Source organism: Callospermophilus lateralis, chromosome 5 (assembly GCF_048772815.1).
Source record: "Callospermophilus lateralis isolate mCalLat2 chromosome 5, mCalLat2.hap1, whole genome shotgun sequence".
Taxonomy (NCBI): domain Eukaryota; kingdom Metazoa; phylum Chordata; class Mammalia; order Rodentia; family Sciuridae; genus Callospermophilus; species Callospermophilus lateralis.
The window spans coordinates 39,504,045-39,530,824 of NC_135309.1; the positions used below are offsets into that span (position 1 = coordinate 39,504,045).

At 49.8% G+C, this 26,780-nt stretch overlaps 1 protein-coding gene across 1 annotated transcript in view; it reads left to right on the forward strand.

Moving 5' to 3' along the window:
- The window catches only part of Flt4 (fms related receptor tyrosine kinase 4), a 45,202-nt gene extending 25,212 nt beyond the window's left edge, over positions 1–19,990 (forward strand). The window contains exons 13-30 of the mRNA XM_076856529.1: positions 946–1,308; positions 1,633–1,779; positions 1,878–2,009; positions 2,145–2,251; positions 2,534–2,669; positions 3,144–3,248; positions 3,566–3,679; positions 3,917–4,005; positions 4,128–4,278; positions 4,749–4,843; positions 5,243–5,365; positions 6,239–6,350; positions 7,454–7,553; positions 8,779–8,884; positions 9,770–9,918; positions 11,307–11,427; positions 13,036–13,121; positions 17,581–19,990. Of these exons, the coding sequence (XP_076712644.1) occupies positions 946–1,308; positions 1,633–1,779; positions 1,878–2,009; positions 2,145–2,251; positions 2,534–2,669; positions 3,144–3,248; positions 3,566–3,679; positions 3,917–4,005; positions 4,128–4,278; positions 4,749–4,843; positions 5,243–5,365; positions 6,239–6,350; positions 7,454–7,553; positions 8,779–8,884; positions 9,770–9,918; positions 11,307–11,427; positions 13,036–13,121; positions 17,581–17,779 (2,435 nt within the window). The 3' untranslated portion in view covers positions 17,780–19,990. The remainder of the gene's footprint in view (positions 1–945; positions 1,309–1,632; positions 1,780–1,877; positions 2,010–2,144; positions 2,252–2,533; positions 2,670–3,143; positions 3,249–3,565; positions 3,680–3,916; positions 4,006–4,127; positions 4,279–4,748; positions 4,844–5,242; positions 5,366–6,238; positions 6,351–7,453; positions 7,554–8,778; positions 8,885–9,769; positions 9,919–11,306; positions 11,428–13,035; positions 13,122–17,580) is intronic.
- Positions 19,991–26,780: the final 6,790 nt, after the last annotated feature.

Here is a 26,780-nt window from a genome sequence, read left to right on the forward strand (position 1 = left end):
GCCTCTTCCCCTGGTCAGCCCTGGGTGCAAGGTCAAGAGCCGGGTTTGACTCATTGTATTTCTGGTGATTATGAGGCACTCAAGAGAGATATATAATGCCCATAGGGCCTTGGGGCTGGATGAGAGGGATACATTTAGAGATTATCAGCATATGGACTAAGTGTTGGTACACTGGGGTAGTATTACTACTGTCTGCCCTCAGCCCTGAGCCATCTCCCTCAAGGGTGTCCTCTGGTTCTCTGCAGCTATACTTGCCTCCTGCCACCCTTCCAAAATCCTGGAGCCCTATGGTTCATGTGCACATTTTGCTCTGGAAAGGTCTACAACTTACTCAGATTTTCAAATGTATTAATGACCTCAGGAGAACTAAGAAGCCTAGGAGTGGGCAGTCACTGGACCCAGGGGTGTCAATGAGGGCACTCCCAGAGAAATGGAACCAGGGAGAACACTTGGGGGCAGGGAGGAGCCCATAAAAGCCTGACAAGAAATGATCAGAATCAAGAGATGGAAACCCAGAGTGTGGTACAGGCAAAAATTAATGAAGAAATTGTTTCAAGAAGAGGAGGAGGAGTGGGGTATGGTCAGTAGCAAGAAAGAATGAAGAATGGGCCCCACTGAGTCTAGGAGACTCAAGAAATCTGGCCTCCTAGGAGAGGTGAGAGCAGCAACCTGTTTGGGGCTTGATCAGGACAAAGAGAGGTAGGACGTCAGGAGGAAACCCAGTGAGGTGAGGTGGGGCTGACATCCAAGAGCTGGGTCCATTGGTCAATGAAGGGGAGAAAGAAGAAGGAAGTGAGCTCTAGAGTGGTATAATCACCTGGACACATATGTGCACACCCTTCATTGGGAACTAAGTGAATTCGAAGGCCAACTGGGAAAGGGGAGAGGGCAGATAGGTGAGCGAATATCTGGGCAGAGTCACAGAGGTTCCTCCCCACTTCCCAGCCATCCCCGATGGCTTCAGTATAGAATCAGAACCCACTGAGGAGCCTTTGGAGGGCCAGTCCGTGCGCCTCAGCTGCCGAGCCGACAACTACACTTACGAGCATCTACGTTGGTACCGCCTCAACCTGTCCACGCTGCACGATGCGCAAGGGAACCCGCTACTGCTCGACTGCAAGAACGTGCACCTATTCGCCACGCCGCTGGAGGCCAATCTGGAGGAAGCGAAACCAGGGGAGCGCCACGCCACACTCAGCCTGAGCATCCCCCGAGTGGCGCCCGAGCATGAGGGCGACTACGTGTGCGAGGTGCAGGATCGTCGCAGCCACGACAAACACTGCCACAAGAAGTACCTGTCAGTGCAGGGTGAGGCGAGCCCGGCCGGTGATCAAGGGCGGAGCCACGCTTCTCCTCTAGCCTCCGCGGCTTCTGCCTTTGCACCCAGCCCAGTAGCGCTTGGGTAGTCTATTTGCAATTCTGGGACGGCAGGAGCATTCCACTACCCAGCTCAACCCCGCCTCTCACTTGCACGCACGATCCCCGACCCTTCCTTCAGTATTGTGCAACCCATCTCATCCTTGCACCCCCACCTCCCACACCTCTGCTCCCAGTCCTGCCCGGAGTGCTGGGTCTTAGGTGACTTTTACTTTCTGCGCCTCCACTTAGCTCCCTCTCCACTCCCACCCCCAGCCTTAGAAGCTCCTCGGCTCACGCAGAACTTGACAGACCTCCTGGTGAACGTGAGTGATTCCCTGGAAATGAGGTGCCCGGTGGCTGGAGCGCATATACCCAGCATTGTGTGGTACAAAGACGAAAGGGTGCTGGAGAAAGAGTCTGGTAAGGAGGGTGGCCTGTGGCGACCGTGGGGGTCGGGAGGTCTTCAAATCCAACGCCCCTAGGCCCACCTGAGCTGGAATCTCCACGCCACCCGGCAGGAATCGACCTGGCAGACTCGAACCAGAAACTGAGCATCCAGCGCGTGCGCGAAGAAGACGCTGGCCGCTACTTGTGCAGCGTGTGCAACGCCAAGGGCTGCGTCAACTCTTCCGCGAGCGTGGCGGTGGAAGGTGCGAGCTCTGCTTTGCTCCCGAAGACCCATTTTCTTCCCTAACTGTAGCCTTCTTTTGTCCCATCTCATGCAAGTCATGCCTGTCAGAAGGGGTAAGGTATAGCCTTTCCTCCCTCCCTCTTTTCCCATTCAGGCTCGGAGGACAAAGGCAGCATGGAGATCGTGATCCTCATTGGCACCGGGGTCATTGCTGTCTTTTTCTGGATCCTCCTCCTCCTCATCTTCTGTAACATGCGAAGGGTGAGGTAGCTTCCCCTGCTGAGCCTCTCAACTCCTTATGGGGTCTTTCTTTCGGCCAGCCCTTAAGAATAAAAACAAATTCCCCAGCCTGGTTTGTCAGGTAGTCTCCTGGGAAACTTCCCCATCCTTCTATGCTGGGCTCCAACAGGAGAAAAGATTACCTGTTGGTCAGACCTTTGCTCATTGAGCCCCCAAACAAGTGCCATCTGTAGCAGGCAACGTTTTGCCCAAGCCACAGTGGTCGCGACCAAATCAACAAGCTGTTCCCACCCCTACCCTCAGCCGGGACATGCAGACATCAAGACTGGCTACCTGTCCATCATCATGGACCCGGGGGAAGTGCCTCTAGAGGAACAATGTGAATACCTGTCCTATGACGCCAGCCAGTGGGAGTTTCCCCGGGAGCGTCTGCACCTTGGTGAGGCCAGCATCCAGCCTGCCCCAGCCACCATGCCCTGCCTGGCAGAGGCAGCCTCAGCTGCTCCAGGGTGGGCCCCACTGGTGTGCCAGAAATCCCTCCCTTCTCAGAACTCCTGCCAGGAAGGCCTGCCTGGTCCCCATCTGACCTGACCTGTTCCATCTGGGCCTTCATCCCCCAGAACCCTTGGCCAGCACCCCCAGTTCCCAGGCCCCTAGGTCATTTGCTCTGAGCAAAATGGATGTATCACACCTGCCTGGAGAGGATACTGAGGGCTTCCTGTCTGCCTCTCCTCTCCCTTTCTCTCTCCAGCTCCCTCTCCACACACTCTTCCTGTTTGGCAGAAGAGGTACCCCCTGTTCCTCCTGCTTCTGCCCCTTACTTCCTGGCCTTGGGACAGGTCACCCTGCTACCCACCCTTCTCCTCCCTCAGCCCCAGGTTCCTCACCTGGAACCTGCTCCTTGCCTCCACAGGGAGAGTCCTTGGTCATGGAGCCTTTGGGAAGGTGGTGGAAGCCTCAGCTTTTGGCATTAACAAAGGCAGCAGCTGTGACACCGTGGCTGTGAAAATGCTAAAAGGTGTGGTGTCGACTGGGTCGAAGGGGCTTCCCAGTTGGGTGAGGAGCACCAGCAGCTCTTGGAGGGACTGTGGTGTAGGAAGGGAAATTGATGTTCAAAGATAGAATATCACCCAAGAATTTACAGGGAGGCAGTGGGAATCAGAGCAAGGCTTCCGCCTGAACCTCCTGCCTCAATGGGACCAGAAAGATGTACTGGGTACCCTGCGCCCCCACCCCATTGCTTCCTAGTACTGACTGTGCCTTAGTTAAGTCAGTGGCATGGGAGGAGGGGCGGGCAGGTCCCTCATCATGCTAAATCCCATGTATCCCCTCTAGAGGGCGCCACGGCTAGCGAACATCGCGCCCTGATGTCGGAGCTCAAGATTCTAATCCACATCGGTAACCACCTCAACGTGGTCAACCTCCTGGGGGCGTGTACCAAACCCAACGGTACCGAACCGGGGTGCCCTGGGGGAAGGACTGGGCAATTGCGGGGTGGGCTCACTCGCGCTAAGGATGGGAGGAGCACGCTGGGATTGGGTTGGCAAGATTGGAGTGGGGAGGGGTGGGGTGGGGCGCAGGAGGGATATCAGGCAGTGGTGGCGTCGGGCCGGAGCGTTGCTGTACATCTGTCCCTCCAGCTTGCCCTCAGTCACCAGTGCCTGGCTCTGCCCCACCTTTCCCCAGGGCCCCTCATGGTGATCGTAGAGTTCTGCAAGTATGGCAACCTCTCCAACTTCTTGCGCGCCAAGCGGGAAGCCTTCAACCCCTACGCGGTAAGTAGGCACCCCAGCCAGCAGCCAGAGTTCTAACGCAGAGCCAAGGGTTGAGGGTGGAAATGGAATGCGCCTCCCTGATGGGAGGCGAGCCCCCTCAGACCAGCTTTATGCACCTGTAGGAGAAGTCTCCCGAGCAGCGAAGGCGCTTCCACGCGATGGTTGAAGGCGCCAAGGCTGACCGGAGAAGGTCGGGGAGCAGCGATAGAGCCCTGCTCACACGGCTCCTGATGGGCAAGGGAGGGGCAGGGCGGGCTCATCCTGTTCAAGAAGGTAAGAGCCTGGCTTCCCCTGGCCCAGAGTCCGATTGGCACCTCGTGATCAGGCAGCCCAGAATAACATCCTGGGGACCTAGTGGAGAGGCTTCCATTAAAAAGCATGTAATGGACTCTGACCTAGGAAGGACAGACTCCCCAGCGATAGTTTCCACAGAGCTTTTTGACATTTGAGTTGAGCATCACAGTATGAATAGCAGTTTGCATGAAGACAAGGTGGAGAAGCAGTGGAGGGTGGAGTAGCAGGTGCAGAGCCCAGTGGTACAACAGTATTTACTGCTCTGGCAGTAATCCTAGAGAGTGGAGGTGAAGGTCAGAAGAGTGGGCTGAGAGGTAGTACCCAGGGCCTCAGGGACCTGGCCAGGAGGGAGGTAGTCAGGGTGGGTGAATAAATGTTCCCTTTGGGCTGGGTGGAAGATGAAAGTTATGGAGGAGATGCTCCTGAGCCCACCTCCGCCCTTTGTGCAGTGGAAGACCTATGGCTGAGCCCACTGACCATGGAAGACCTTGTCTGCTACAGCTTCCAAGTGGCTCGGGGAATGGAGTTCCTGGCCTCCCGCAAGGTGAATCTCCCAAACCCCCATCAGGCCCTGTGGAGGGGAGAAGGTGCAAAACCAACAGGGTGCATATGTGTGCTCAGTCCAAACTTCACCCCAAAGTGGCCCCAGGATCAGCTACTGTCTCTCCCATTTTACAGAAGAGAAAACTGAGAGCAAAGTAAAGAATTCACTTTCCAAGTCCCCTGGCTAGTCAGTGACAGAACTGGATGTGAAATCAGTCTGGCTGACTCCCTGACTTTCTCTGCTATCCCCACAATTCCATGAGTCCTGGGGATGCACAGAAATCTTTCCCCAAAGGAGCAGGAATCAAAAAGGACACCCCCTGGAGCACTCTGGAGCTCCAGGCATGGCCATCACCCAGGCCATCTGAGCTGAGTAAATCCCCACGTCCTTGCAATCTAGTGCATCCACAGAGACCTGGCTGCACGAAACATCTTGCTGTCAGAAAGTGACATAGTGAAGATCTGCGACTTTGGCCTTGCTCGGGACATCTACAAAGACCCTGACTATGTCCGCAAAGGCAGCGTGAGTGCAAAAGGAGAAAAGCTGGGGGCCTGGGGAGATGGGGAGGAAGAGACCACAAACCTCCTGTTTGAGCAGGAGGGGTTGTGCTGGCTTAGGGTGACATGGGCTCCTTAGTCCACCAGGCCACCTGCCCAGATGCTGGGGGACCCACTGCTTCCAGTGCCTCCACTGAGCCTACAGAGGACCCTTGTGACCCTATCCACTAAGGCAGCCTGGGGTGAAAGTAAAGACATGAATTGACAAGCAGGGACTCTAGTGCTCCAATCAGAATTTGTGTTTTACCCAGTGTCTTGGTCCATTTGGTGGACACCAACTCCCTGTGTGGGCAGAGGAAGCCAGGTGATGTCTGTCTGGAGACGGGCAGGCCTGGTGCAGGGGCCATCCTAGAAAAGTTCATCTATGCTCAGGGGGCAGCATGTATCCTACTGGTGAAGTTCAGAGGGTGCCTGAATGAGCATCCATGGCTGATTAGGAGTTTGCTCAAGGGAGAGGTGGGAAGAAGGCTGGAGGAAGGAAATAAGAAGGATGAGTCCAGAATGTGTTGTGATAGCTACCCTGTCTAGCATGGTCCCCTACAGAAGGCTTTTGTCCTTCATTCCAACTCACAGGTGGGTGACAGCAGGTGAAGGAAGTAGTTTACAGAAGGCACTCTCTGTAAGCTGTGAAGAGTGGGGATGGGGATGCTGGGCTGGAAGCAGAGACCCTCAGGTAGAAGTAATGAGAGGAAAAGAAACAAATGATGAGGAAGAGACATCAGGAACCCCGGGAGGAAGGGTTAGGAACTGACCTCTGGGAGGAGGATGTCTCAGTGTCTGACCTCAGTCCTCTCTTCCTTGCCACCCCGTGGAACACACTTCCCTTCATGTCCCCTAGGCCCGGCTGCCCCTGAAGTGGATGGCCCCTGAGAGCATCTTCGACAAGGTGTACACCACACAGAGTGATGTCTGGTCCTTCGGGGTGCTGCTGTGGGAGATCTTCTCCCTGGGTGAGTGCAGGGTGAGGTGTCCAACTTGAGAAGGGGAGAGGGGACCAGCTCCAGATTGTACCCTCAGCATTTCTGGTGCCAGGAGCAGGGCAGGGAGGTGTGTACCTGGAGCAAGCTGTCTGATCGTTCTGGGGCAGGTGGTTTGTCATGTGCCATGAAAGCCTCCTGCCTCTACCCATCCTGGCCCAGCTCCCAGAGAACTTTGCCTCCATCCTGGCATCGCCTGGGTCCTGTTGCAGGACAAAGCCTCCACCTCTCATGGCTCCCTGAGAGAGCTTGGTGCTCATTCAATGAGCAGACCTACTTATACAAGTCCCACATAGGAACATGATGAAGTCTCCTTCTAGGGTGGAGGGAGACAACAAACAAGAAAGTATCACCAATGGCAACGATGATAAATGCTGTCACTGGAAATAAAAGATCAGGAAGAATCTAGGAGCTTGGGTACTGTTGTGTGAACAAGAGGCACTCGGGAGGTCCAGGGTACATGAAGGGGAGTAGAGGGTAGGCATGTAGTTCAGTGGCAGAGGGTATGTTTAGCTTGCACTGGCCCTGAGTTCAAACCCCACCTCTGCAAAGTAATAATAATAATAATAATAATAATTATTATTATTATTATTATTATTATTATTAACAGCGGGTAGCGTGGGTAGGCCTACAAAGACAACAATCAAGGACAGCCCAGCTTATTGTGCTTGGTTCTAATGTGTTGGAGATCCCAGGATGTGGGCACAGTGGGGCATTGGGAAATGCAGCAAGAGGGAGAAGTAGCTTTGTCAAAACTGTTTCTGTGGAATTCCACCACCCATAAAGGTCCTGGTAACTGTGAATTCACTAATTCGTGTTGAATGTGTAGACATTCATGGCCCCCTAACAAATGAGTGGCCTCATCCTCCTTTAACTAGATAAAGAGCTAGAGTCAGGGAGGACAGGGCAACAACTTGTCTAGGCCCCAGGTTGGGCACAACAGAGTGAACCCCATCTTCACCTTGCCACAGGGAGGAAGAGAAAGGGTGGATGGAATAGGACAGGGGCAATTGGGAGGCTGGGCTGAGCAGTGGGCAGCCTACTCCCCACTCACCTCAGTCCTTTCCTGCTCTCAGGGGCCTCCCCATACCCTGGGGTGCAAATCAACGAGGAGTTCTGCCAGCGACTGAAAGATGGCACCCGGATGAGGGCTCCAGAGCTGGCCTCTCCTGCTATGTGAGTCTCTGGCTGGATGTGCAGGTGCTGGGGACAGGGGGGATGGGCACAGGGAGAGATGCAGCAGGTGGGGAGGGGAGATGGGAGGTGAAGCATGCAGGCTAGAAGAGGGGTGTGCACACATAGAGGAAGGCCTGGGGACAGGCACAGAGAGAGAACACACAGCAATGGGGGCGCTCTGGGGGACATGTAAACATGGAGGCAAAGGATGGCATTCAGGCACAGGAAGTACAGCATACTAGCAGCAGCAGGAAACAGGCAGGCCAGGATGGGCCTGGGGCCTGTATAAACAGGCCCTCACTCCACCACTGACCAATCAGCTACTCCCTCCTGCTCTCTGCCATTTCCAAGGAGACTAGAGCCAATAGAGCTGGACTGGCCCTGGCCCTGGCAGGCACAAAGGTACTCAAGTAACCATAACTGTGATGGACAGGAGAGGTTTGGGTGCTCTGAGAACAGCCAGTGGGAGTCAGAAGGAGTCAGGGTGATCATGGAAAGCATCCCCAGGTGGGGATACTGAAGACACTTGAAGAAGGAGTGAAAAAGCAGCTGGAGAATGGTAGGTAGGGGTACCCAAGACAAGGAGAACAGTGCCTAGAGTAGGGAGACAGAGGGGGGTGCAAGAGACAAGCTTAGTCTGGTTTTTGTTCCTATAACAACAACAAAAAATAAATAGTGGGTATTTTATCTGGAAAGGATATGTATTTAGCTCATGATTTTGGAAGTTCAGAGCAGGGCACCAGCATCTGTTTGGCACCAGCATCTGTTTGGCATCTTCTGGCTGTATCACGTTACGGTGGAAAGATGTGAGAGAGAGTTGGTCTGGCAAGAGACCCGGCAGGGTTAGGCTCCTTTTATAACAACCTCCTTTCTTGCAAATGAGTTATTCTTGTGAGACCCAACCCACTCCATACGACCAACTTTAATCCATTCATGAAGGTGGATGTCCCCACCCACCAACCCTCACCACCACTACCCCAACCCCCACCACCACCCCCATGAAATCACCTTCCACTAGGCCCCGCCTCTTAAAGGTTCCACCACCTTAAAAGTTCCAACACTAACACTGGGGACCAAGCTTCCAGCACAGGAACCTTTGGGGAACACATTCAAACCACATCCAAACCATTTCAGGGATCCAAGGGAGAAAAGAGGGCTAGGGTGGGCTGGTGGAAGGGTCAGGGCATGCTCAGATCACAGGCCAGCAACCAGCTTTTCCTTGTAGACGCCGCATCATGCTGAGCTGTTGGACAGGAGACCCCAAAGCAAGGCCTGCTTTCTCAGAGCTGGTGGAAATCCTGGGGGACCTGCTTCAGAGTGGAGGCCGGCAGGTGAGCCCCATCTGTGCTCTGACCTACTACAATCTCTGACCCTGACTTTGGACTTGATTTTACTGCCCCCCAAGCTCTGCTCACCTCTCAGCTACCAGACAAGGGTCATGCATGTCCAGGCCCTAGGACCCTGAGCTTACCCTTTCAGTGCCCATCACCCACACCTCTGTCTCACACCCAGTCACCCAAAGGGAAGACATGGGCATCTTCCTTTTGTGCACACAACCCCTGATGCCTGCTCCAGCTGCCATGCAGATGGTCAGAGATCCTTCTTGCCCATGAGGAGCTCCAGGTTAGTCCTTCCCAGACCTGAAGGTAGCCTCTGACTCCCCAACATAATGGTGATGCATTCTTTCACCTCCTTGGACCCAGTGAGCACCCAGGTCCTGGACTTTTGTGTCTTGCATCCCTCCCTCCCTGGTGGTACTCATGGCTAGTACCTCATGCTTTGGGACCTGGAGGAGTGACCAGGCAGCAGGCTTCTGCCTGAGACTCAGGGACTGGAAAAGGGTAATTTGGGTCTGGTTCTGCCCAAAAGAAAAGGTAAAATGCTTACACTGGTTCTGGAGGCTGCAAGAGCAGCCAAGAGACTGAAGTGAGGATGCTCTGCTGAGGCCCAGCCCAACCTACCTGCTTCCTCTGCAAAGGGAGCCTGAGAGGACTATTGGAAGACCTGAATGAGGCTGGCCCAGCAAGGCTTCAGCAACCTTGACCCCTGCACTGCCTTGGGCACTGCTTAAGTCTGCTGGGTTCTGGCAGGAGCTTATTTAATCCTCAGAGCACATGCTCACACACACAGCCCATCGTGACCCCAGCAGTCTTGAGTGCAGGGGCAGGGCCTGAGATACAGTCTCTGACCCTGATCAGCTTCCACATTCTTGCCAGGAGGAAGAGGAGGACTGCATAGCCCCATGCAGCTCTCAGAGTTCAGAGGACAGCAGCTTCCTGCAGGCATCCACCACAGCCCTGCATGTGGCCACTGAAGACGTGGAGGACAGCCCGCCCAGCATGCACCGCCACAGCCTGGCTGCGAGGTCCTTGCTTCCCTGGGTCTGGGAATGATGCTGGGGAGGTGGGAGAAGCCGTTTGGAGACAGTGTATTTTATCCTCACACATCATCAAGGAAAAGCAATTTACGGGGACTTGAGAGATGACTTGGATGTTAGAATCATTTAAATAATAGCAGTAGGGTCATCAATGCCCTTGTGGGCTTGGTCAGCAGCTGTAGGGCCCCCTCCAAAGCCTTATGACCTTACAGCTGTGCTTTCCTCTGAGCCTCCTCAGTCCTGTTTTCTGCCCATCAGTGTTAAGATATTTCCATTGTTATAACAAAATACTGAGTAGTGGTTTCATTATAAAGAAAAGCGGTTTATTTAGCTCACAGCTCTGGAGGTTCAAGAGCATGGTACTGATATCTCCTTACCTCTGGGGAGTCACATGGCAGAGCCCATTATGATAGCAGAAGCATATACAGAAGAGAGCATATGGTGGAACAGGAGGTCAGAGGGATTCTGGGGTCAGCACAGCTCTTTTTGTAACATCTCATTTTCTTAGGAATTAGCCAGTCTAGAGAGAACTACATTAATACCTTCCAGGGGTAGTCCCACCCTACACCAATGACCTTATATACAGCCCCACCTATTAAAGTTCCATCACCCACCCACTGCCACACTGGGGACCAAGCTTCCATCACATATGTACCTTTGAGGACACATTCAAGCCCTTATCCAAACAATAAGGCAATTGGCCTTCTCTAATTCTCTGCACGTCCAACCCCCTCCCTGAAAAGGCCCCCTCACCACAGTTCAAGCAGTACCCATCCCAGTGACATTTTCTTGCAGGAAGACTGTCCAGTAGGTTGGATTTGGGGCCCAGACTCTTCCCAGGGTGTGATCTGCCACTGTCTTGGAAGCAGAGTCAGCCACTCACTAGTGATATTCAGGAGTGAGAACTTAGCCTAAGTTCCCAGAATTTTAGCCTTAGGAAGTTGCACCATCTACATTCCCACCAGCCTGGCTAAGAGACATGGAACTGAGAATCTTGCCAGGTCTGCTTCAGCCTAGGGCAGGGCCAGGCCATCCAGTGGCTATAGCAGCAGGACCAGCTTGATGTGCCCCACTTTCCTACTACTGTGCACCCCACTAGGGGACTTTGGAGATTTTATCCTTCTTGTGCAGGTGAGGAAATGCAGCTCAGGGAAGGGGAGGGATGTGCCCAGGATCCCTCAGATGGGGCTGCAGGATGGACATCCAAGGCAGGACCAGGGACATATCCAGACCTCAGGCCCAGGCCCCATCCATGCTCATACCCCACACTGGAGGTCCTTCATCAGGGAGAAGAAGGCAGATTGAGAGGTGAGGGGGAGATTTTAGTAGCGTAGTTGGCTTGTGCCTCTCCAGTACCTTCTGTTTTCTCCCCTCAGGTATTATAATTGTGTGTCCTTTCCCGGGTACCTGGCCAGAGGGACTCAGACCCAGGGTGCCCCCAAGATGAAGACCTTTGAAGAATTCCCTATGACCCCAACAACGTACAAAGCCTCTGTGGTAAGGGAAGGGTGGGGGGAGAGATCTGTGTACCTCAGATCAGGGCCAGGGGTACCTCAACGGGAGGTAAGCATCAGAGATTTCTGAAGCAAGTGACAGAAGCCAACTGCTTTTTTAAATGCTATTTTATTATCAATTAATATGTATAAATTGTACATATTAATGGGGTTCAGTGTGATATTTTGATACATACATACAACATGCACTAATAAAATCCAGCCTCCTTTATCCACCCTTCCCCACCTTCTCAACATCTATTAATCACTATTCTACTTTCAGGTAAATTGTTTTTTTTTTTAGCTTCCACCTATGAAAGAGACTATATTGTATTTGTCTTTCAATGTCTGGGTAGTTTCACTTGACATAATATCTTCCACTTCCGTTCATTCTGCTGCATTGACAATATTTCATCCTTTTTTAGAAATGGAATAATACTCTATCCATCACATTTTCTTTATCCAACTGGTACCTAGCATGATTACATATCCCACCTATTGTCACTACTGCCAAAATAGCATGGGGGTACAGGTATCTCCTTGGCAAAGTCCCTTGAAATGTCAAGTCCAGGGAGCACCTCAGGTACTTCTGGGTCTCATACAAAGCCACCACCTTCGATTGCTTTCCCTGTGTTCTTGTCATTCCCACACGAGGCACCCCTCCCTGGCAGCCCCAGGCCCTCTTCTTCCCCGGGGGGAAAAACAGCTGCCCCTCAGATGGTTCTTGTTGCATCAGCTTAAGTCACAGACTCCCTCCCTCCTTGACTGGCAATTAGTGCCACCAGGCAAGTAGAGGACAGTGGCACTACAAGAGGAAGATGGGATATAAGGAACAGAAAAACTTGTAGTGTCCACTTATATAGTGACACCTGTGTCCTCCAATGTGAGTCAAGCATAGTTGAGCTTAGACAGCTCTGTGAAGGTGGACAAGTATGTCCACTTGTAGAAAAGGAGACTGAACCCTCAGACCTAAGCTCTGGTGATGCACAGACAGGAGTCATGCCAGGACTTTCAGTGCCAGCCCTCACCCAATGGGACCAGTGAGTTCTGAGCCTGGCCAATGAGCATGGGCCCAAGGAGGTTGGACAGCCAGATCAACAGAGGGAGCCCTCCACCAGTCCACACAGACTCAGGCTCATGTCTCTAGGGCCAAACAAAGACCTAGAGAAGACTGCAGTCCTCTCCAGTGGAATTCAAAGTGTAAACCATACCAAGCCACAACTGAGAGGGAACAAAGGCCCACTAAACCCAGGATGCGTGTCTCCAGCAGGATCTGAGTTTCAGATAACTATAAGTTGCCAGAAAATTATTTCACATACTCTCCCCATTTCTCTTATTGCTCCTGTTCTACCCGTACTTTGAGCACATGCTTGGCTACCTTGTAGGCTCTCCAGCATGGTGTCCCCATGGCTCCCCCAAGACCTGTTTCTCCTTCTATGGTGGGGACATGTGACTCACCTGCATGCTCCGGAGGTGATAGAATGGACACCCCCAGCCTGGCTCAGTTTCCACAGGGATAGGTGTTAGATGAGCAGAATGAAGGTGCACGCAAGTCCCTTCTTGGCTGGTGCTCACAGCCTGGCCCACAGCCTTGCTGGTTCTCTCCACACAGGATAACCAGACAGACAGTGGGATGGTGCTGGCCTCAGAGGAATTTGAGCGGATAGAGAGCAGGCATAGACAAGACAGTGGATTCAGGTAAGGGCTTGGGAGGCCTCCTCCCCTGCAAAGGTGGGCATTGCCCTCCCTAGGAGGCTCTGAACAGAGGCCTGGTGAGGGAGGTTGGGACTTGGTGTGCACTGCCACTCTTATCTAGAACCCTTGGTGGCTCCCTATTGCCTTTTTGATTGTTCAAGGGAAGCTGCTCTAATACTGCAGGACTTTTGTCCCCCATCACTAAAGGAGTCCCCCTTCTGGCTGTACCTGGGTGCTGGTCCAAATACCTCCTTTTCATTTGATGGATGACTAGATGTTACATTTTGTGAAACCATGTGTGATCCACTGTGCCCAGTGCACGGGCATGCGCGTGCACACACACACACACACACACACACACACCAGCCAAGGGGAGACTACTTTCATCTCCAAACCCCAAATAGCCCATGGTCATTTATCCAGACCACTCCCTTGACCTTAGTGTCTTTGTCAAGAGCCCCTTTTGGGGTCACTTGTCATAGCTTTGCAGAACAAATCCTTGGCTTCTGCCTATGCTGTTTGGAATCAATATATGATGTTACCACTAAATATTTTACTCTAAACCTCACCTATTTATTTATATAACAAGAAGACAGTTGATCTTATTTTCACATTTGTTGCAGGTATGTTAATGATTTACAACTTGTCAGTTACAGGTTGAGTATCCACTATCCAAAATACTTGGGACCAGAAGTTTCTGAATTTCAGATTTCAAAATGTTTTGGATTTTAGAATATTTTGCATAGACTTTACCAGTTGAGCATTCAAAAATCAAAAATTTGAAAATGCTTCAAAATTTCAGTTTTCAGAGAAATTTGTATTTTGTAAGCATAAGAGGGACTTTGCAAGTATACTTTAATTTTTCATACAGTTAGTCAAGAAATCAGATATTTTGCCACCTGTTTATTATTAAAATCCTAAACTAGTAACTTGGTTTTAGAAAATTAATGATAGTAATATTTCCTGGAGTAGATTTTGGCTTATGTTTCCTTACTAAACAGCATTTTATCACTTGAAAAAATAATTAAATAAAAGGGTAGGCTGGGGATGTAGATCAATGGTAGAGTGCTTGCCTAGCACTCATGGGGCCTTGGGTTTGATCCCCACCCAAAGAAAGAAGGAGGGGAGGAGGGAGACAATAGACCAGAGTATAATTGCAATTTAAATTCAAATCTGCACACATCTTGCTAAAAACAACACAGCTTTTCAAGGAGAAGAAGTAAGGCCACACCCAGAACCAGTAGAGCCAATCCTAAGCCATGGCAGAATAGCAGAAGAAGAGTCATATGAAGACTATCCCATGAGAGAAGCATGTGGCAAAGTCCTTGGGACAAGCCAGGTGCAATGATATGCACCTGTAATCCCAGGAATTCAGGAGGCTGAGGCAGGGAAGATCACAAGTTTTGAACCCAGCCTTAGTAACTTAGAGAGACTATCTCAAAATAAAACATAAAAAGGCCTAGGGTTGTAGCCAAGTGGTAGAATGCCTCTGGATTCAATCCTCAGTACAAAAACACATGTCCTTGGAACAGTGACCAATCCCACTGGGGAGAGAATGGAGGAGGCTGAGCCTGGTAGGAGACAGCAAATCCCCTGGTGCAAGTAGGTGGCCTCAGGGCTGGTGGTCTTGGTAAGCACTGCTTCTGAAAGGGTAGTAAGCTGGAAGGGAATACTGCTTGGTGGCGACCAAAAAAGAAAGTTCCAGAAAATAATAGTCCTACAGAAGCAAGGTAGAATCCAGAATTCAGAAGAAGACACACACAACGATTTGTTCATTACAGAAACTGCACCTCACTATGGCAGCAACAGAGGGCACAATTCTTTGCACAGGTTCCCTTGGAAACATTATGATAAGCCATGAAAAGGTGCAACAGATCACGGGGCAGGTGTGTTCACTTGGAATAAAGAACATTCTCCAAACAGGTGCGAGGACAGAATATCTTGGAGACATCTATGGGGAGAAGAAGGAAGTGGTTTACCTGCCCAGCCCCTTCCTGTCTTCTCTTAATCCTTGGTCCACACTCACCTCTGGGGAGTCAACTCTTCTTCACTCCCAGGTTCCATCATCTTTTCAGTGACCCTTCAGGATGCCAGATTCCTTCCCCTACAGTGTAATGTTTCGTCCAAGTCTGTAGGTGAAAGATCTAGAAAACCTGGGCTTGTGGTTGGCCAGCAAGGACTGGTTGGCCCTTGGTGGAAGTATGACACCTGACATGAAGAGCTGCCTTTGGCAAGAAAGAATTAGTGATACCAAAGATGTGGGTCTGATATGGCACATTTGAGTGAAGAAACCTAAGAAGCCCTCCATTTTAGTTCATCTTATGCTTCCATAACAATACCTGAAAATGGGTAACTTAAAATGAGCAGAAATTGATTTGGCTCCTGGCTACCAAACCTGGGAAATCCAAGAGTATGGTACCACCATCCGGCAAGGTCCTTCTTGTCGCATCATCCCATGGCAGAAAGTGAGAGAAACATTGAGAGGACCCAACTGCTTTAATTACAAACCCACTCTTGTGATAACAACATTAATCCACTTGGTGACATAACCAACTCTCAACACTTGCACTGAAGACTGAGCTTCAAGTCCTGCCTCTCAACACTTGCACTGAAGACTGAGCTTCTAACAGATAAACTTTGGAGGTCACAGTCAGACCATAGCACCATGTGTATCCTCAGCCCCTTTCACAAGATAATCTATTATTTTTGGTGTAGGAAATTCCAACATGAATAATCATGAATGAAAAATTAAGCACTATTCATTCAGAGCTATTGTAAGACTACAACAGGAAATTAGAATTAAAATTCATAGTGGAGTTTTCTTAAAAAGATGAAAACTGTAACACAAGACTCCAAGATGAATTAAATATATAATGAAACAAGAAGCTGCACCATAAGTCAGACATTAAAAAAATTCAGAATATAAATGGAGAGAATGGAGATATAAAATGGGAACTTATTTCACAAATAAAATGAAGATTTAAAAAAATGACTAAATTTATGAAGGAAATTGAAAGCAATTTGAGATAAATCTTATCAAAAATGAAGATCAGGGTGCCAGAGGGACAATATATATGAACAGAGTTATAGTGGAGGTTATATAGAGAATGGTCAAGAAAAGAAACTGAAGTAAAAGGATCAGAAAGAAAGATATAGAAGATGAATAGAAGACATACAATATACATAAAAATCAGAGTCCCTGAGGAAGAAAATACAGAGGAGTAAAACTAATATTTTAAACTTATAGTTTAAAGATAATGCTCTTAAATAAACAAATGAAGTCATAAATTTACCTGTTAGAAGGATACCTGGGAAAACTGAACACAAGAATAGTAAATTCTAGTAGAATGATTTGACTTTAAAGAGAAACGTTTAGGGAATTTAGGGGAAAAAAGAAACCCTAATGACTTTTAAAGGAAACAATTGGTATATCAGGGTTTTCTCAGTAGCACCATGCAGAGCAAAATAATAATAAATCAGCATTTTCCAAAAACTCAAAGGAAGTGACACCTAAGAATGAAGCTTAGGGGAGTGGTCAGAGAAGCCTTCATGGGCTGGAACCTGCCCAGCTTCTTAGGCCGTGATGAGAAACTTGAATGTCATTCCAAGAGCAATGGTAAGCCACTGGAGGGTGTGTTCTGATGTCATGACTAATTTTAAGGGTCTCTCTGAAGATTGGAGTACAGGGAGGCAGGAGTGAAAGCACAGAGATCTTCCAGGAGAGTACTGCAGAGCCTGCAAACCCACTCTTGTGTAGGGATGGAGGGGTAAAGAGTTATGCATAGGTGTATTATGGAGTTAGAGTGGACAGGACATCTGGATGCATTGGGTATGAGAGCTGAAGGAAAGCAAAGACCGCAGCCAGATGCTTGGCTTGAGCCATTGAGTGAACCTTGTTGCCATTTACTGAGATGGGCAGCCATCTTGGAAGGACACTATTTCCAAATGGGCAGTGAGCAGGAGGAGCTGCTGGACCTCAAATGGCAGGTGGTAAGGGGAAAAGAAAGTCCTAGAAAATAGGGTCCTAATGAACTAGGATAGAATCCAGAATTCAGAAGACAGGTACGTAAAGGGTTTGTTCATTAGAGACAATTGCTGCTCACTACAAGTGGCAACAGAGGGCGCTATTCTTTGCGTGGCTGGAAATACATCAGATGAACCTTGAAGAGACAGATGCACCAGAGGCATCTGCACTGGGCAGGTGTATCCTAGAGAAGCAGGTTTGGGGGAAATGCAATCAGACATTCCAGGTGGAACTGTGTCCAAGTTTGAGACAGAAAAATTTCCCAGGAGTGTTTGTCAGATCAGATTAGTCCTGTTTGCTGTTTAAGCCAAAGGTGTGTGTTTCCCAGAGTCTGAACGTGCTGTGTTCAGACTGTGTCTTTGATGATTCCAATCAGAACCTGACCCACATCCGATCTCTTCTGTCTTTTTACTAACGACATCCTCCCTGTCTTGGCAGCTGTAAAGGACCAGGCCAGGACGTGGATGTGTCCAGAGCACACTCTGACCCCCAGGGGAGGCGGCGCCGGCCCCACCGGGGGCCACAAGGAAGTCGGGTGTTTTACAACAGCGAGTACGGGGAGCTTTCGCAGCCATGCGAGGAGGGTGACTGCCCCCCTTCTGCCAGTGGGCCCTTCTTCACAGATGATGGCTACTAAGGCAACACAGGGCAAGGCTCTCTGACCCTGGGCTCCAACAACTGGGGCAGGGAGCTTCCCTGGCTGGGCAAGCAGAGGGCTGGAGACCCAGACTGAGGATCCATCTTCTGTAGTTCCAGTCCTGGAAGAGTCTCCTCTTCCTTCTCTACCTAGCTCAGAAGAGCAAGACTCCAGGCTCAAAGGTTCCCCTGAACTCTGTCACCAATATTTGTCCCAGGTCATCTGTCAGGCACCCTTGTCTCCCTCAGATTCAAATGCAGTTTAGCTCAGTGTCCACAGGTGCTGGCGCTTAAGCTAGGCACGCCCATGGAGACTGGCTTTTGATTACCTCCTTTTGTTAAAGTTGGAGTGTAACACCATTTTCTGATAAAGAATGAATATATCTGAGGGTCACACAGAGGTAGAGCTAGGCTTGAGCCAGCATCTCCCAGCCCCCACTTAAAACACTGTCACGTCCATGTGTGGCCTTCCATTCCCATCAAGAAAAACTTTCTTCACCTGTCTCTCAAAGATTGAAGAGAGAGCGCCATGTTTTCATCACAAAGTGACAAAGGAGGAATGGGGGGTGGGTTTTATCCTGAGATGGACCAACAACTAACTAATTATGGGACAGCCATCTGTACATGATGACCCGATTATAAAGAGTAAAAAGCAGGATGCCCAGCCCTGAGTGTTGAGAAGAAACATTCAACCAAACATATTTTTTTTTTCATTAGAACTTTGGAGACTATTATAACTGCTGTGAAGCATTTTCTTTGCAAAACTTCAGTCACAGGGAGCCCAGGGATTGTCTTACTGAATCTAGCCAATTCTTGCTTGAACTCCAACCAAGTCAGGGGCTATCATAGCAGATGCTGCAGACACCACCTGTCTCTCTTGAGAAGGTCCCAGCCCCTTACCATCTGGCTCAGAATCTGAAAACTCAACTGCTGTTTGGTTCTTCCCTCTGTGTCCTGGATATTCCTACCCCAGGTGCTCCCAAGTTGTGAACATCCTCATGAAAGATGAACACCATGGGTTCCACTAAGGAAAGCTGTGAGGCTGGCACAGAGAACAGCATTGTCCTGTGCCCCTCAACAATCAGTGGATGTTGTTGTGGCCCTGGGAGGACCCTGCCTTCTGCCTTTCCTTTGACACCTGGGCAGGTCAAACCTTTGCCCCTAAGGGAGCAGCTGAGAGACCCTTGAAGGCTGGAGCCACTCTTCCCAGACCCCTGTTCCAGCTTACAGTGCCCACTCCAACCCCACCATGAGAAAGACCCTCATCTTGGTTAATACCATGGAAATCAACCCTCCCACCTACTCCCCGAGCACCATCCCAACACGACGCTTGCAGGACAGGCGGCCATGCAGCGAGCAGGGGCTTGCTCAGCAGACCCTCCCTACAGAGTGTATTTTTACTTTATGATAGGTTTGTTGAATGCATGTATGACTGTAGTCCTCATTGTCCCCCATGGGCCTCCTTCCTCTTCATGTTACCTGACTGTGGGTCTTGGGTCCCTCTAGCTTACCCAGTGGAAGTTCAGATACTGTTCTTTCTCAGGGGACCAAAGCCTGCAATGTAGGTGCAGCCCTCCCCCCGTGTGTCCCACCCGTTTGTGTGTCACCTCCTCTCCTGTCATGTAACTGCCCCCACAAAATGTACTGGGGAAGAACACCTGCTATGCCCTTGTAGATTCTCTGAAAAGATCTAAAATATTTAACAAATGATAATAATAAATTTGATGCCAGTCTTTGAATTACAATGAATGGATTCTAAGTGAAATTCCAGCTGTCTGAAATTTTGATCTTAACTCTCCCTCCAGACCAACGGGTCCTCTTAGGGCACTTAGGAAACACAGCAAGGAGGTGTGGTTCCCTAGAATGAGCTGCTGAACTCAAGTCTCCATCTCTCCCCAAGTCCATTCCCTCGATGTGCCAGCAGATGGCGCAGGGAGGCAGCAGGATGTTGGCTCCCATGCGCAGAGAGGAGATGTGAGCGCCCAGCCCACTACAAATGCGCTCCCCGAAAACCTACTTTATTTATAAACTAACACAGCAGCTTGTCGCCTCCTACTATAGCCATATGCTTCCCCCCGAGCATCGGTGACCCGTGGACTTGGGGAGCTCAGCCTAGGGTGAATCCTCTGCGACAGCTCTTAGCGTCCGCATCCGGAATGGCCGCCCCTGCGCAAGGGACTACCCAACACACCCAAAGAAACACTTCCAGAAGGCTGCAGTACGCGCCTGAGATCACCTCTCTGGTTTAATCTTGCCTGTACTCTGAGGTCAGGGAAGTCTGAGCTGGGACCCGGGGCTGAGCACTGGCTCAGGTAGATGATCCCAGCCAGGAGAGTGCAGAGCGCTTAGGCTGCGGCGCCGCTGGGTCCTTCAGGAACCTGTGTGCTAGGTCTGTGGAACTTTGTCAGCAGTAAGCGGCTATCTTAGGAGGCAGCCGGAGATTGGGGAATGACACAGGCCACAGGACACAATCTCAGCAAGTTTTCTAGGAGAAGATGGCCAGGCAACTGGCCCAGAGGCTCTAGAGGAAAAGCCAGTGATGTCCACTGGGCGGCAGCAGCCCTGTTAGCTGGTCCCCAGGAGATGAGCAGGGCTATCAGGGCTATCAGCACTGCCCTAATGGGCCCCTCACTCAGGAGAGCAGAAAGGACCCAGGCAAAAGGGAGAAATCCTGGTCTCTCCCTCCTCTCTGTGGTCTGCTCCCTGTCCTGATGTCCCCAGCCTTGTTTTCAAGGTGGGAAGAGGCCCTCCCCATAAAGGCAACTATTAGTGATGGGTTGGTTTTTGTTGTTGTTGTTGTTGTCTTTGTTAATTGCTTTTACTTGTATAGAATAAATATGAAAGTAGAAAAGATTCCACACTGAACGTTTGTGTGTGTTTGGAATGTTTAATCTTGTACTGTAATTGATAGAACTTGGACAGGATGAGACAACCGTTCCTCCCCAGGTACCCAGGTCACCAAGCCCAAAGTCCACCCACGTAGGAAGTGGCACCCTCTTCTGTACAGCCTTCCCAGGTGGGGCTGCTCTCATATTTCTGGGCTCCTGTGGTCCTGTCTGGACTGGGCCCTTCGTGCTAAACTTTGGTGTCCCCAAAGTCCCACCCCTGCTTTCACTCCCTGGAATACCACAACTCCAAGATTCATGTGTAGGAACTTAACCAGCAAGGAGTGAGGGTAACATGAAAGAAGAAATATTAGACAAAAGTGTGCTCCTTCCTACCTCAAAGATCTCTTGGCCCCTTTCATCTCTCAGACTCCAGACTGTGAGCAATGTCCTCCACCCAAAAAGCAGAAAGTAAAAAATAAAGGCCTTTAGCACCCTCAGACAGGTTTTCGGCCCTCAGTGCTCATTGTATGGAGGAGGTAGCAAACCCAGGAAGCAGCTTCTGGCATAAACACTGACTCAATCCTCTTCCCTCTGGCGCCTGCTCTCCCAGGCCACTCCCCAGCATCCCCACATCATTCCGTAAAGTTGGACATTCAACCCAGATAACTGACCACAAAATGTCCCCAAGTGATGGCCCATGCCATGTCACTGGGACCACCCCTACAAATCTTCATATACAGATTCAAAGAACAAGAAGAACAGATCACATCTTCACTGAGGAGGGTCCTTGGTCTCCTCAGCCACTGGACAGAGCTCAGGGCTGAGTATGAAGAATGGGTGATCAGATATGCACCTCAAGGCCAGTGATCCTGGGCATGGCACTGTCCCTCAGAACCTGTTTCTCCTCTGGTACGCATCACACAACAGAGTTTTGGTGATAATAGTTATAAAGCCCCCAGGACACTGGGAGTGACTACACCACGGAGGAAGCTCCTGCCCCCACCAAGTCAAATCCATAGTGATATCCTGACCTCCCCCTGTCATCATATCACCATGTGCCACTCATCTGCAAAGGGCTGAATATCTGTGTACCTCCAACATTCATTTGCTGAGCCCCTAATGCCAGATGATGTATTAGGAGGTGGGGCATCGGGGAGGTAATAAAGTCATAATGATAGAGACCTCATGAATGGAATTAGTGCCCTTATCAGAAAAAGCCAGTGAACCCCTTCACCCTGTTCCACCTTAAAGAGTGAGAAGTCAGCTTTCCACAAATCAGGAAATGAGCCCACATCAGAAACTGGATCAATCTACTGGTGCCTTAATTTTGTATTTCTCAGCTTCCAGAACTGTGAAAAATAAATGTGTTGTTTAAACCAAGTCTAGAGACATTTGTTAATAGCAAATCCAAATAAATCACCTTCCTCTTTTCCATCCATTCAGAGCAGAATGAACAGGGTGCTTCTGGGTAGCAGCAAGTCGAGTGGGACTCTGGTCCAGAGGCTGGGCTGGGACCTTCCAGGTCTAATCCACTGATTCACACCCCTCAACTGGCAGGCCTGCAGGCCTGGTGAACAGAGGCATCACAGGGCACTGGTCAGTGGGGGAGCTGCCGGTCCCGTGAGGGCAGTGGGCATGAAATGAGCTGAGCACCTGTGGATTCAGGACCTGTTCAGGAGGCAATACATAACATACGTAACTTGTATGTCCTCTGAGATGGCTTATGGATTAATATGATCCACCCCTCCCCACCCTAAGTATCTTTCCATTTAGGGAAACATTACTGGGTCCCTTTGGTCATGAACTTGATAGGGCTCCACCCTAACCCAGACAGAAGCAGGTAAGCTAGACCTGATTATATACAATGTTTCTTTGGCCACCACCATATATGTGGTCAGCATAGACTTTTAGAGCAGTGGGAACCCACTGAAACCTTATGGGAAGGCCCTGGGACAGCAGCATGGCTCATTTCCCTAAGCCTGAATCAGCATCTAAAGTTTTTCATTGCCAGCTTCCAGCTTTTCACCCAAGAGGACAACTAACTAAAAAACAAGAGCCGAGAGGCAGCTGAGAAAAGCAAGGTCCTGCTGATATCATTTGAGCCTCGATCAAGCTTTGCCTGAAGACAGTCCTTGGAATTTCAGTCTTTGCTTTAGCCATGTGCATCAGTTTTTCTGCCACTTTCACTGATGCTGCGCCTGCACAGCAAGAACCATGTTGACCTTGTCTTTTCACCCTCTCTACTACAGGGTCCTGCAGGGAGGAGAGCTCTGGAAAAGGAAGGGACAAAAGGAAGTACTTGAGAGAACCAAATCAATATTGACCAAGATGAAGCCATCCACAGAAGTAAGAACAGTATGCACTGGTGACACTGCCCAGAGTCCCACAGCCCAGATGGCTATGCTATGAGGAAGAAGGAAGGAGGCTGAGAAGGGAGTACTGGCCCTTAGGGATTAATGGGGTGACCCCTGAGCAGGACACCACGCCTTTGTGAGCCTAGCAGGTGACCTAGGGAATCATGGTTTCACCAGATCTAGCTTGTCTTCTTCAAGCCACTGAGTGCCTGAGGGGGTGGCCTCATCTCAGCTTCCAGCAGAGCCCCATATGTGCCCACCTGTCCTTGTGGTGACTATGCAGGGCAAGAAAGAGAGAGGGATCTGTTCCTTGGCCAGTGCTATGGCCCTGGCTCTGGAGGATTTCCCTAGGAAGGGATAGGATGGCTATATTGGCCAGGCACCTTCAAGAGCAGGCTATAGCCATGAGCCTCTATTGTCCCCTGAGGAGGGCCTAGAATCTTGGGAGGGAGCAGGGTACTAGCAGAACTCTCTCAGGGCTGTCCATCCATTCAACTTCCCAGTGAGAAAGGAACTCAGAAAGAAAAAGGAAGGCCCCCTTCCGTGCTTGTGTGTGCATTAGATTGAGAGAGAGAGGGGGAAAAAAAAAACACATTTCATACATGAACAGCATCACAAATACTTCCAACAGTACGAAATTATTGTACCATGATGGGCTGACCTAACTAGTCCTCAAGCTAACTGGCCACAGCAGGGCTACAGGACAGTGAGTTATGATAGAAGACCGGCATCGAGGACGCCCTGAGACAGCTCTCAAGCACATTAACCAAGATGCATGGTTTAAGCTGGGCACAGTGGCACACACCTGTAATCCCAGTGGCTGAGGCAGGAGGATCAGGGATTCAAAGCCAGCCTCAGCAACAGTGAGGTGCTAAGCAACTCAGTGAGACTCTGTCTCCAAATAAATACAAAATAGGGCCGGGGATGTGGCTCCATGGTTGAGTGCCCCTGAGTTCAATCCCTGGTGCAAAAAAAAAAAAAAAAAAAAAACATGATTTGAAGGGCCAGAAGGCTGCCCAGAACTGCTGCATTCCTCACTGAGAGATGGAATTGGAGTCCACAGTCTGCACCAGTTTGCTTAACCATTTCCGTAGACCAGGTTTCAGAGAAGGCTCCCAGGTGGCAAATCTCAGAAATTGAGGTGCTAGTTTGACAAAAAGGGAAAGAGAAGAGTAAGGGGCCTGGAGCCTCCAGGGACTCTTATGGTGTTAGGGAGCTTCTGCAGGGTGGCCCACTCTGCATGTCTGAGCTCCATCTCCACACACCCATGGCAGCCACATTTTAGGCCCAAAGTGGTTATACATGGGATGGAGGGACCTTGGGCTGGGCCATGCTGGCCCTAGACCAGGCTGGGATAGGAATCCAAGCATGGAGCACTTGGGCATGCAGGGATGGGGGTGTCTTTGCACACAAGGAAAGGAATCAAACAAGTCCACTACAGTTGGCCAAGGATATGTCCTGAGCACTTGCTTGCTTTGCTGCCTGAGTTACCACACTTGTGTCTCCTCAGGATACAGCATCCCATTAGTTGAGCACCAGGCTTGGAGGCCTTCATGGTCCTTCCATAGTCCCAAATTTGAGGTTTGGCCCATATCCAGGGCTGCTGAAGTCATTCACCTCCAGCGCTTCCTGATTCCCAGAGGATAAGGTGAGGTGCAAATGTTTATTTTGGCCCAAAGGATGTCCTGCAAACATTTCCTGGGACAGGCTGACCATGTCATCAAGAGAAGGTGCCAAGTATTTTCTGTGTCCCAGTCAGCCCTCTGCCAGCAGGAGGCAGGCATTCAGGAGCTGTGGGGAAGACCCAGCCTGGATGCTGACAACCATAGCCCATCCCTGCACCTTCTCTCTCTCTCTCTCTGCACCCTCTCAGGCAGACTCTGGAACCCATACTGGAGGCCCTCAACTGGCCTGGCCTGCAAGGAAACAATGCAGAAATTAGAGGGTGGGTCATGCCCAAAAATACATCCAGGCTTCAATTTATGGAGCCTTTTGATATTACTTTATATGGGAAAAAGAGTCTTGGAATTGTGATTAATTATTCTGAGATAAGGAAATTCTTCTGGATTATCCAAGCCAGCCAAATGCAATCACATGTAACCCTATTAGAGGGGAGGCAGAGAGATTCTCTCTCTCTCTCTCTCTCTCTCTCTCTCTCTCTCACACACACACACACACACACACACACACACACACATTTACATACAAGAAAGAGGTGGTGTGACCCTGAGTCAGAGACTCAAGTGATGTGGCCACAAGTCAAAGAATGCTGGCAGCAGGGAGAAGCTGGAAGAGGCCAGAAATGCATTCGCCCACGGATTCTGGAGAGAATGCAGCCCTGCCAATACCTTGCTGTGCCCCAGTAAGATGGGATTTCTAGTCTCCAGAACTGTGAGCAAATAAAAGTGGTGTTGTTTTTAGACACCAGGTATGCAGCGATTGGTTATAGCAGTTAATTAGGAAATGAATTTGGAGGCCTCTCCTGGCCCCACCATAGAGGCAGACTCCAGCAGTTCCCACTGCCCACTGCCCTGGATGGTTTCACAAGGGAGCCAGTGTGGGGTAAAGGGTTGTACCAGTCTGGGACAAGTCTTGGTCTTGACCTTTACAACTTGGGAGATGGGGGCAACTTCCTCAGTGGTGAAACAGGGACAAGATGGCATACTTTGATGAGTGGCTGGGGGAATTGGAAATCTTGGAGGCATGAGAAAGAGGTCTGTGGTCACACCACAGGCTCATGGGAATCCAGGAACAGATCCACTCAAACCACTATGAGCCAGAAATGTAAAGGGGGTTGAGGTTTTTTTGTTGCAGTGCTGAAGATCAAACATAGAGCCTCCTATGTCATGAGAAGCAAGTGCTTCCCCACTGAGCTATACTCCAAGCCAAGGAAGTTTTAAAGACAAAGATTGCCAAAAAGGAGGTGCATATTTTATGAGGATGTTGTATTCAGAATATATCAAGAACTCTTACAACACAGAATAAAAAAGACTAAAAAAAATTGGTAAAAGGACTGCGTAGATATTTCTCCAAAGAATAAAAGCAAAAAGCATATGAAAAGATGATGAATATCATTAGTAATTAGAAAAGTGCAAATAAAAATCACAATAATTACTACCTCACACCTTCTAGGATGGCAGTAATAAGAAAAATAATAAAACAAAATAACAAGAGCTGATTAGGTTTGTTTTTTGTTTGTTTTGGTACCAGGGATTAAAACCCAGTGGCACTCAACCAGTGAGCCACATCACCAGCCCTTTTTGTTCTTTTTAAATTTAGAGACAGGGTTTCTCTAAGTTGCTTAGGGTCTTACTAAGTTGCTGAGGCTGGCTTTGAACTTGCGATCCTCCTCCCTCAGACTCTGGAACCACTGGGATCACAGGTATATACCACCGTGCCTGGTTGGAACTCTTTTTTTTGTTGGGGGAGTGATACTGGGGATTGAACTCAGGTGAACTCAATCACCGAGCCACATCCCCAGTCCTATTTTGTATTTTATTTAGAGACGGGGTCTCACTGAGTTGCATAGCTCCTCGCCTTTGCTGAGGCTGGCTTTGAACTCATGATTTTCCGGCCTTTGCCTCCAAAGCCACTGGGATTACAGGCATGCGCCACTGCATCCAACCAGCTTCAACTCTTATACATTGCTAGTGTGAATATAAAAATGGTGTAGATACTGTGGAAAACAGTTTTGTGGGTTCCTCAGTAAGTAAAACACAGAATTACCATATGAACTAGCAATTACACTCCAGGTTATACTCAAAAAGAGGTGAAAACAGGTGTTCATACATATAGTCACATGTTACAATAGCCAAAAAGT